Source organism: Salvelinus namaycush, chromosome 4, assembly GCF_016432855.1.
Source record: "Salvelinus namaycush isolate Seneca chromosome 4, SaNama_1.0, whole genome shotgun sequence".
Classification (NCBI taxonomy): Eukaryota; Metazoa; Chordata; class Actinopteri; order Salmoniformes; family Salmonidae; genus Salvelinus; species Salvelinus namaycush.
Window position 1 is genome coordinate 23650953 of NC_052310.1, and position 11887 is coordinate 23662839.

Here is an 11887-nt window from a genome sequence, read left to right on the forward strand (position 1 = left end):
ATATTCTACGATCTGGACCTGAGAAATAGTCCGTTTACCTTGGGAACGTTATTTAAAAAATAAATAAAAATCTGACCCATAGCGTCAAGAGGTTGGGGAAACATTTAAATGTATTGTAATGGCCGAGTCAAAGCCCAGAGCTCAATCCAATTGAGAATCTGTGGTATGACTTAAAGATTGCTGTACACCAGAGGAACCCATCCAACTTGAAAGGAGCTGGAGCAGTTTTGCCTTAAAGAATGGGCAAAAATTCCAGTGGCTAGATGTGCCAAGCTTATAGAGACATACACCAAGAGACTTACAGTTGTAAATGCTGCATAAGGTGGCTCTACAAAGTATTGACATTGAGGGGGTGAATAGTTATGCACACTCAAGTTCAGTTTTTTTGTCTTACTTCTTGTTTGTTTCACGATAAAAAGTATTTTGCATCTTCAAAGTGGTAGGCATGTTGTGTAAATCAAATGATACAAACCCCCCCAAAAATCTATTTTAATTCCAGGTTGTAAGGCTACAAAATAGGAAAAATGGTAAGGGGTCAATACTTTCGCAAGCCACTGTATTATATTCTTGACCTTCAAATATTTCTGTATTTTTAAAAAAATGACCAAAAGTATGTGGACACCTGCTTGTCGAGCATCTCATTACAAAATCATGGGCATTAACCTTTTCACGTGTGAGTTCCAAATATCTCTAACCGTTGCGCCTCCATGAGTTTTTTTCATGTGCGTTATGTCAGAATGCTCTCACTGTTCCAAAAAGTGATTGTTACGCAACAGGACAGTTACCCGCGCTGCCCTCAAAGCAAGGCACGCTGCCTGCTAATTATCTATAGGCTATGTTTCAACTTGTCAATTTCTAATTATTTTATAACAAGTTTAATTTTTGAACAACAGTTTGAGTTGAGGTGTGTTCCACCTCCTCGTTAATTCACATAAGAAGTAGCCCATTTCACTGTTGCGAAAAATTTATGTTTAAGGCTTTACTGACAAGCTTCTCTCTTCAACAAGATCCCAAGCACTTCCCTAGTGTTTCCCCAGATCAAGTATGAAGACATTGTGCATCTCTAGTCAGAACAGGCCTTGCACAAACGTTTTCTGACAGCACATTTTCTGACTGGCGCCCGCATTGCCTTCATGATTGTTTTCCTTACAAATTGGACTTTGGACATGTGTGCGTTCCTATCAAAGTAAGTGGCTTATTTTCTGTATATCGTGTTGTCGTTTCTGCAGTAGTAGCACACCGCATGTATGTATGTATCTTAATGTATTTACTGTTTTCTTCACTTTTTCAAGTACTGGTGACAAATCATGCATTACGATTCTTGCATAGATTGTAATGGACACATATGATGTGTGTAAAATACTTTTTTTGAAAGTTGTACTGATTATGATGAGCTAATGCTAAGCTATTTTCCGGCTACGTGTGGCGCAATTTTTGTTGACATTATACAATGCATTCTGGTTGTCATGTAAGCTTCAGTCAGACCAAAGATGTTATAACAAGGGATAGTTCACTCGACTGATTTATGGTGCTTTCAAGACAACTATGAACTTGGAAAAATACTAGGTAAAATCATGACGTCAATGATTTTCAGGTTAGTAAGTCGGAGCTCTAGAAATAGGCCCGAGGTCCCGAGTTGGAATTCCGAGCTGGATGACCATTTAAAACGATTTTTCCCAGTCGGAGCTAGTTGGTTTGCCAGAGTTGCCAGTTGTCTTGAACGCACTAAAGTCGGAAGTCAGAGATTTCCCAGTTCCCAGTTGTTTTGAACGCGGCATCAGATTGTAACTTTGGTACCTCAGGGTTGCCAGCTCAGAACCCCCTTTCCAGGTTAACATTTTTTATTTAGTGTATAAACTTCTCTTGTGTTTGCCCCCCATTTATTGATAAATCCCCCATCATAGTAATATTTCCTGCATCTTATCCCCCCACGATACCTTCCCCCATGGACTTGAAAACCCCCCACAAATTAAATGAACCCCCCCACAATCCCCCATAAAATGATTTCATCCCTGTTTAGCTTTTGCGCTACGGTGTGATGATCTGAGGTGAAAACATTTTATTTGCTTTGTGATTTGTCAAAAACGATAAACGACTTGTCAAGTCATGTGCTCCGGTTCTTGTATACACTGTAACAAGTACATTGACGATTTGTAATATGCTGAAAAGTGGCTAAACTAAGTTCATATTTTTCAGGCTATGAGCGCAGCCATCTTTGACTTTGTTTATTTGCATCTTATAGTGAATGGAATTCTGGGATTAGGTTTTCGCTAAGTCAAACATAAACAAACATGGCTTCCATCATAAAGAATTGATCTGCTGCTAGATTAGCTGACACGCATTTCATGGCAGCAAGCTTTACACCACTCTTAGGCTTGTATGTGGCTGCTCCGCCATGGAAACCCACTTCATGAAGATCCAGACGAACAGTTCTTGTGCTGAAGTTGCTTTCAGAGGCAGTTTGGAATTCGGTAGTGAGTGTTGCAACCAAGGACAGACGATTTTTACAAGCTATGCGCTTCGGCACTCGGCGGTTCCGTTCTGTGAGCTTGTGTGGCCTACCACTTTGTGGCTGAGTTGTTTCCACTTAAAAATAACAGGACTTACAGTTGACCGGGGCAGCTCTAGCAGGGCAGAAATTTGACAAACTGACTGATTGGAAAGGTGCTATCCTATGACGGTGCCACGTTGAAAGTCACTGAGCTCTTCAGTAAGGCGATTCTACTGCCAATGTTTGTCTATCGAGATTGTATGGCGGTGTGCTCAATTTTATACACCTGTCAGCAACAAGTGTGGCTGAAATAGCCAAATTCACTAATTTGAAGTGGTGTCCACTTACTTTTGTATATATAGTGTATATTTTGAATTCAGGCTGTAACACAACAAAATGTGGAATAAGTCGAGGGATATGAACACTTCCTGAAGGCACTGTATTTTTTTTATTACAACTTTACATGTCTGAAATGTGCTCACCTTTCATCTTCTTATTGACCACAGGGTAGTATTGGTCGAGTAAGTGATATGCCTCGTTCACTGACCGCATGTGAACCAACTTGGAGTCTATTTCTTCTTCAGACTTCCTCCTGAAGCTGCGTCATGTTTTACTTTTTTTATTTTATTATATATATATATATTTTCTATTGAACATCCAAAACATACAATATACTGCGTCATGTTACCCAACACTTCCAAGCACTCTTCCTTTAGAAATGCATCAGCTTCAATCTTGTCAATCAGATTCTGGTTCTCAGCTTGTAGCTGGGTGCTCAATTTCAGAAGCTGTCGGTTCCTTTTGTGTGTTTTTGTGTACAGTCGTGGCCAAAAGTTTTGAGAATGACACAAATATTAATTTCCACAAAGTTTGCTGCTTTAGTGTCTTTAGATATTTTTGTCAGATGTTACTATGGAATACTGAAGTATAATTACAAGCATTTCATAAGTGTCAAAGGCTTTTATTGACAATTACATGATATTGATGCAGAGTCAATATTTGCAGTGTTGACCCTTCTTTTTCAAGACCTCTGCAATCCGCCCTGGCATGCTGTCAATTAACTTCTGGGCCACATCCTGACTGATGGCAGCCCATTCTTGCATAATCAATGCTTGGAGTTTGTCAGAATTTGTGGGTTTTTGTTTGTCCACCTGCTTCTTGAGGATTGACCACAAGTTCTCAATGGGATTAAGGTCTAGGGAGTTTCCTGGCCATGGACCCAAAATATCGATGTTTTGTTCCCCGAGCAACTTAGTTATCACTTTTGCCTTATGGCAAGGTGCTCCATCATGCTGGAAAATGCATTGTTTGTCACCAAACTGTTCCTGGATGGTTGGGAGAAGTTGCTCTCGGAGGATGTGTTGGTACCATTCTTTATTCATGGCTGTGTTCTTAGGCAGAATTGTGAGTGAGCCCACTCCCTTGGCTGAGAAGCAACCCCACACATGAATGGTCTCAGGATTCTTTACTGTTGGCATGACACAGGACTGATGGTAGCGCTCACCTTGTCTTCTCTGGACAAGCTTTTTTCCGGATGCCCCAAACAATTGGAAAGGGGATTTATCAGAGAAAATGACTTTACCCCAGTCCTCAGCAGTCCAATCCCTGTACCTTTTGCAGAATATCAGTCTGTCCCTGATGTTTTTCCTGGAGAGAAGTGGCTTCTTTGCTGCACTTCTTGACACCAGGCCATCCTCCAAAAGTCTTCGCCTCACTGTGCGTGCAGATGCACTCACACCTGCCTGCTGCCATTCCTGAGCAAGCTCTGTACTGGTGGTGCCCCAATCCCGCAGCTGAATCAACTTTAGTAGACGGTCCTGGCGCTTGCTGGACTTTCTTGGGAGCCCTGAAGCCTTCTTCACAACAATTGAACCGCTCTCCTTGAAGTTCTTGATGATCCGATAAATGGTTGATTTAGGTGCAATCTTACTGGCAGCAATATCCTTGCCTGTGATGCCCTTTTTGTGCAACGCAATGATGACGGCACGTGTTTCCTTGCAGGAAACCATGGTTGACAGAGGAAGAACAATGATTCCAAGCACCACCCTCCTTTTGAAGCTTCCAGTCTGTTATTCGAACTCAATCAGCATGGCAGAGTTATCTCCAGCCTTGTCCTCGTCAACACTCACACCTGTGTTAACGAGAGAATCACTGACATGATGTCAGCTGGTACATTTGTGGCAGGGCTGTAATGCAGTGGAAATGTTTTTGGGGGATTCAGTTCATTTGCATGGCAAAGAGGGACTTTGCAATTAATTGCAATTCATCTGATCACTCTTCATAACATTTTGGAGTATATGCAAATTGCCATCATACAAACTGTTATTATTACCATTATTCTGACATTTCACATTCTTAAAATAAAGTGGTGATCCTAACTGACAGGGAATTTTTACTAGGATTAAATGTCAGGAATTGTGAAAAACTAAGTTTAAATGTATTTGGCTAAGCTGTATTTAAACTTCCAGGCTTCAACTGTATATTAATTGCAAATACAGGAGAAGTATCAGGAACAGTCATGTTAACAGTAGCCTATACTTTAGCATGTTGGTCTATCCACAAGAAAACACATCACTTACCGTGTGTTCGTGGGTCTTTGGTTCTGTCTTCATATTGTGTTGAATGGATAGATATTCAGTACATATGGAGAAATATTCAATAAATATAGAGGGATCTGAGAATAAACATCCACAAACTGGAGGGGAATGTCACAGTTCCAAAAGTGGTGATGAAGGAGTCAGGCGCAGAGAGCAGGGTAGTGAGAAGCGAGTGGATTTAATATTCCAAAAGATACAGCGAGACGGCTACGCCACACATACAAGGGCGCGTCAAGTAACAGTCCAAAACAAACAAACAGGACAAAATCTACTCGGAACAGACACCACAAGAAATAACGACACCACAAACAGAAAAACAAGCCCGCACAAAAGTCGGCGGGCCAACTGGGTTTAAATAGCCCACAATGAACCTAAACACAAAACAGGTGCAACAAATCAGACAAAACTAAATGAAACAGAAAAGGGGATCGGTGGCAGCTAGTAGGCCGGAGACGACGACCGCCGAGCGCCGCCCGAACGGGAAGAGGCACCATCTTCGGCGGGATTCGTGACAGGGAAACACAGAAGATCCTTGTAGACAGTTAAAGGTACCTCAGACTAATGTTACACTGAACGGTCCAGTTTGGAGGTGTGAGACATTTATAATGTTGTTTATTACCCCCCATTGCTCTCCCTCAAACAGGACGGGGAGACTTGTTAATGGACTGGTATTTGGTTACTCTGTTATTTTTCTCTGTAAGCTGGTGTATTTACTATGTTTTACACTGAAATCCTCATTTACACTCCATGTTATACATGTAGGCTATCATAGTTTGGGTTTAATATATTTAGTAAGTCAGTTATACTTATGTAAGACATGGAGATTTCATCCATGGTGGGATTTTTTAACCAAAGGTATCTACATTCAAAGACACTTTTATCTTATTTGACATGTTTCCTTTTCTTGCATTTTCCTCATTATAATAAAATAATAAAATAAAATTGAGAAAAATATATTGTAAACCCAATATGTTAATACAGTAGACCCAAAACTTACTCCAACAATGACAAACTATTTGTATTTGAGTTGAAACTTGGTAAAATGAAATATGTACAGATAACTGCCAAAATAATGGAAAGTCTTGAGTAAATGAGAGATAAGAAGTATATTGACAGCAGGTGCTTTCACACAGGTGTGGTTCCTGAGTTAATTAAGCAATTAACATCCCATCAGTATTTTGGCCATTTAGGCTACCATGGCTATGCCCCCACAGGATGACAATGCCCCCAACCACAGGGCACGAGTGGACACTGAATGGTTTGATGATCATGAAAATGAAAAAATATATATTTAAAAAAATTATTTTTAATAATGAATAATAATATGCCATGTTCGTCTCAGTCACCAGATCTCAACCCAATTGAAGACTTATGGGAGATTCTGGAGCGGAGCCTGGTACAGCGTTTTCCACCACCGTCAACAAAACACCAATTTATGGAAGTTCTCGTGGAAGAAGTGTCACAACCCTCCAATAGAGTTCCAGACACTTGTAGACTATATGCCATTGTGCATTGAAGCTGTTCTGTCTCGTGGTGGATGGCCCAATGCCCCAAGACACTTTATGTTGGTGTTTCCTCTATTTTGTCAGTTACCTGTATGTGTATACTGTACCAAACTGCATACGGTTGACTGGAGTTGTCTTTACAGCTTTGAGACAGTAGGTGGCGCCTTATGCCATCTCGACATAGCCTCACCTTACAACTGTGAAATGTCAAACGGCTGATTGTCAGCAGTGCATCTAACCACAACCGTGGGTGAAACGGTGAGTTTAGATAAGGTTTAATCACCCAAAAGAATTTGCCCTGTTCCAAGCAGTCCGCATTTCCCCACTGAACTAATAAGCATGTGAAAGTTAACAAGGCTATCGTTATTCAAACAACCACTTAATCTTTCTCTCTCTCGACAATGCAACTGGATTGGCCCATGGTGAGCCACTGTATTCATTCAGAAAAACGGTGAGAACTAGCTTCTTGATTATTCAAATAATAAGTTACCCCTCTCTGTAACTCAAGTTACTTGATATACTCGCCTCTTCACAACCACACCAGCACAGGAAACATCATACAACAGTTGTCTTAGCATTGAAAGTGGAGGTACATTTGCTATTGCACTAAATTGTAGTGTAATAAAAGGCTAGTTTGTGCAGGTACCACAGCACTAGTAGTCCCGATCCAGGACTGGACTACTGCCTAAAGATCTTGGGTATCAACAACTGGCTGTATGGCATGGTTGAGTTGGATGCACTTCATTGATTCCCAGTGTTAGGCAGTGCTCCAACAGAGATATTTAGCAGCACACAATGAACACTCCAACAGACCAATAGCATGTTTGGTTGGCTGAGCACAGTATGTTATATTATTCACTGACTATATGACAGTAGGAAATTGGGCTGGCTGAAGGTGACCTCTGACCTAATTACCGGACCTGGGTCAAATACTTTCATTTGATTAAGCTTGGGGTTTGCTCTTTTGGGACTATTCCATTGGTCCCATTGTAAACTCAATCAAGTGCATCTCAAGTATTTGAAAGTATTTGACTCATATGTATGACCCAGGTCTGGTGATACTACAATGTATCTGCCACGCATTCACTCTCATGCATAAGGTAAACAAACAGTCTTCTGAAAGATTGATTCAGTGTTAATGGCTGCTATATATATACCTTATCTGAATCATTCCCTAGAATTTCCAAGCAGGAGACCAAGGGAAGACAATGTATAGGTATAGCACGAGCTATAGTGACACTGGGATTAGGGGAGGGTCCAAAAAGGGTCCAGAAAACACGATGTCCCTGTAGTTGCAGTTGATATCCGGCCCCCTTTTCACTTTTATACTATGGGACTGTTGTGGATATTATTTCTGTCCATTTGTTTTGTGGTTTAGTTTTATTTCAGTGTACATGACAGCTAAATGTGGGGGACCCCTTTTGAAGAGCAACCCCAGTGGCTTAAATTACATATAGTAAAAAGTAAATATGTTAATAGAATATGTTAAAAGTAAATATAAATATGACTACAGACCATCTACAGTGAATTAATTCTAGGTACTTATTGCCCTTATACTGTATTACAATATAAATATATTGGCATGGGGTTGTTTCAGAATAGACACAATTATAATACTTTTTTGTGAAAGAAATAAGTCAATGTATTTTGCAACATTACAAATATACAAATAGAAACAATCTTAATATACATACAATAAAAATATTTTAAAAATAAACACATTATAAGAAAATACTTAGAGGGAATTATTAGGGGCTGTTTCAGGAAGGGACCTAAGACACATTCAAAAAGCACATATTCAACATTTCCAACTTAGTCGCAGATCTTGCTCTTCCAGACCACTAGGAAAACCAAGATGGGGATGAGACTGACTGGAATGAGGGTAAGGGTAAGCACAACACCGGAGGGGGCATCAGGAAATAACTGCTCCTCCTCCGGACATGCCTGGAAGAAGCTGGAATGGATCTGGATGAAGAAGTCTTGCACCACTTGGTTCGGGAAGTAACATCCTAAGTAGGTGGTCAGGCTCTCGATACATTTGGTCAGCTCATTGTATGGTCTGCCGTGGAGAGATCAAGTCAAGTTTTACAGTAAATGCAGAGTAACTCTGTTAGCTAATACATTTTACAGTAATTATAGGTTTTTACTCAATTAAGACTATTGGAGACTTGAGTTATTCTTTATTTTTTGGGGCAAGATTAAATTGGTTATGTATTATAAGATATTTCTACTATCATGGTAATTCTCGTAATATTTGAGAGTTGAAGAATGGTAGAGTGTGCATGCACACCTGCCTGTGTGCCTGCCTGTGTGCGAGCCCGCGTGTGTTGCAGAGTGTATATAGCCTCTACACACCCTCTATCGCATGCTCTCCACTGTCAACTAATGATTACTTGCCGACAAAGTGTGACTGAAAGCTTTCCCTCTGCCCATGCTTTAGAGGCACTTACTTCAACTATTTTATTTCATGTAACTCCATGTGCTGTTACTGTTTACGTTGAAAGAGGAAGAGGTCTAACGAGAGAGGTCCAAGCATAGAGATGAAACGATTTGTTCTATGAGTCCAAGTATGAAACTACTTCAGCACCAATGGAACCGAAGAGAGCGATGTAAGTAGTAAAGTCTGTGCAGGTTGTTTTAACCAGTTATAACTAATGTAAGGAGATTGAACCAATAATCTAACAGTTTGATGTGATTCAACCAATATGGTGATGTAGATTACATCTAAAACAGGAAGTCAAACAATGAATTTGCGATGGAACTATATATGTAATGTAAAAATTAACCAGATCTGATCACATTTGGTATTAAGATGCATTTTAGTTATTTGGTTTTGTATTCTGGATGTAGATCACATTTTAATACTAAGTGTAAATAAGGTCAAAGAGTAGTAAGCATATAATGTTTGAAAGCAACATTTAGTCAGAAAGCAACATTTAGGTATACCTGATGACTTGGTCCCATTCACACCAGAGTTCCTTGTTGATGTTTTTCATTTCAGAGTCAAACTGATTCCAGCATATGACGTAGCTGACTTGTTCTAGGAGGCTCTCATTGCAGTGGCGAAAAACATGGAGATTCTCCTGCTCCTGAAAACTTTCTAGGGGTACAGACAGAGAGAATATATATCTTACACCATTATGACACATTTTTTTTATTTTTTATTATTATTATTATTTTTTTTAACCCCTTTTCTCCCCAATTTTTCATGGTATCCAATCGCTAGTAATTACTATCTTGTCTCATCGCTACAACTCCCGTACGGGCTCGGGAGAGACGAAGGTCGAAAGCCACGCGTCCTCCGAAGCACAACCCAACCAAGCCGCACTGCTTCTTAACACAGCGCGCCTCCAACCCGGAAGCCAGCCGCACCAATGTGTCGGAGGAAACACCGTGCACCTGGCCCCCTTGGTTAGCGCGCACTGCGCCCGGGCCGCCACAGGAGTCACTGGAGCGCGATGAGACAAGGATATCCCTACCGGCCAAACCCTCCCTAACCCGGACGACGCTAGCCCAATTGTGCGTCGCCCCACGGACCTCCCGGTCGCGGCCGGCTGCGACAGAGCCTGGGCGCGAACCCAGAGACTCTGGTGGCGCAGCTAGCACTGCGATGCAGTGCCCTAGACCACTGCGCCACCCGGGAGGCCATTATGACACATTTTACCCCATTTATTATCCACCCACCCAATTTATTGCCTACGCATAAATGAAGTCAGGTATCTATACATTATTGTTGCAATGTTGGGCTGACACTATCTGGCCAGGGTTAAAGGATAGAAGTGTTAGTGTTAAGTCTTACACCTAGTACCTTATCAAATAATGTATTTAAAATATATATATGTATATATATATATACATATACATAAATATATATATATAAATATATATTTGTGTATTTTAACTGTTGATTCTGGAAAAAAATCCAACCGCAAGGTACAATACAATACAAATTGATTAGGAAGATACATCATGCATTTGAATTAGGTACTATTATTTTTGCCTAAGGTAAGTAAAATGCATTAAAGATCATTTGAGCACTTACCATTATCTTCAAATGTTACATTGGATGAGACATTGCTTTGTAATTGAATTTCACCTGGAAATTAAGAGGTGTTTAACATTATTGTGTTAAAAGACCGGGGTAGTGCATTGTCATGTGTGGTCAAATATGCCTTCAAATCTGTCTTCTTACTCCCACTAACATACAGAGTTTGGCTTAATTACACCTTTGATTACACCACCGTGACAAGGCAGCTACGCAACAAGAAGAAGCAGCAACAAGAAACCACCAATACCATTATATCAGAAGTCTTGTCTTATCACTCACACACCGCCCAGACAACAGACACTTAATAGCAAAAGGTTTAAAACATTATAATACATCAATAATGTATCGTAAGACTTGTCATAAGCATGCTTGGCCCCTTTATAATGTCTTATGATCTTCTTATAATGATTTTGACTAAATAACAGCTCCCCATACAGTATATTAGCCACATAAAAATACATAACACATTATAAGGGCTTGAACATGCCTGTTAATTTTCAGTAAAGTGTTACCATAGGATACATACCTAAGACGAGGACAGGGAAGAGCAGTAGGAAGATCATGGTGGAGAGAGGACACTGGAGAGCCTCAGAGCCAAATTAAACTCAAGGACTAGTGAGTAGCAGCCAAGAGTGTCAATACGCTGTTCTCCTCCGGAATGAACAGGAGTGGGTTAAAGCGCGAGACCTAAGCCCACCCATGTTTTTCCAGCCATTGTTCACAGAAAAGTGCTGACGAAACATCCTACTGTTCTGTTGATGTTGATTCCATGGCTCGATGGATACCGACTTTTGGGTGGCATTTCCCCTAGGTGCAGATCTATGATAAGCTTCCCCTTCCTCAATCCCAACCTTAACCATTAGCAGGGGAAATGCAAAGCTGACCCAAGACCAGCGTCTAGGGGCAACTTCAACCTACACCAAGAAGTTTGCCCAAAAAGTTTGCCCACCCCTGCTCTAAAGGCACATAGCAATCTCTGTCTTTAACCCTTCCCACATCCACTCCCCTCTGACTCCTTACTGGCAGCTTCATTAAATAGTACCCTCAAAACCCCAGTCTCAACGTCAACAGTGAAGAGGCAACTCCGGGATGCTGGCCTTCTAGGCAGAATTCCTCTGTCCAGTGTCTGTGTTCTTTTGCCCATCTTAATCTTTTCTTTTTATTGCCAATCTGAGATATGGCTTTTTCTTTGCAACTCTGCCTAGAAGGCCAACATCCCGGAGTCGCCTCTTCACTGTTGACGTTG

The 11887-nt window shown here is 40.8% G+C and overlaps 1 protein-coding gene across 1 annotated transcript; it reads right to left on the reverse strand.

Moving 5' to 3' along the window:
* Positions 1 to 6461: 6461 nt before the first annotated feature.
* On the reverse strand, positions 6462 to 11287 carry LOC120045542 (receptor activity-modifying protein 1-like). The gene is made up of 4 exons (XM_038990445.1): positions 11168 to 11287; positions 10636 to 10689; positions 9540 to 9693; positions 6462 to 8652 (listed from the first exon to the last, which is right to left on the reverse strand). Exons 1-4 carry the CDS (start codon positions 11202 to 11204, stop codon positions 8406 to 8408), a joined length of 492 nt encoding a protein of 163 aa, XP_038846373.1. The 5' UTR covers positions 11205 to 11287; the 3' UTR covers positions 6462 to 8405.
* Positions 11288 to 11887: the final 600 nt, after the last annotated feature.

Bases quoted from the DNA above. Each gene is read 5' to 3' on its own strand.
- LOC120045542 (XM_038990445.1), bottom strand. From the start codon at position 11,204: ATGATCTTCCTACTGCTCTTCCCTGTCCTCGTCTTAG. The intron at 9,694-10,635 runs GTAAGTGCTCAA...CTGTACCCCTAG, and splicing joins TGTAACATTTGAAGATAATG to AAAGTTTTCAGGAGCAGGAG. The intron at 8,653-9,539 runs GTATACCTAAAT...TCTCCACGGCAG, and splicing joins GAATGGGACCAAGTCATCAG to ACCATACAATGAGCTGACCA.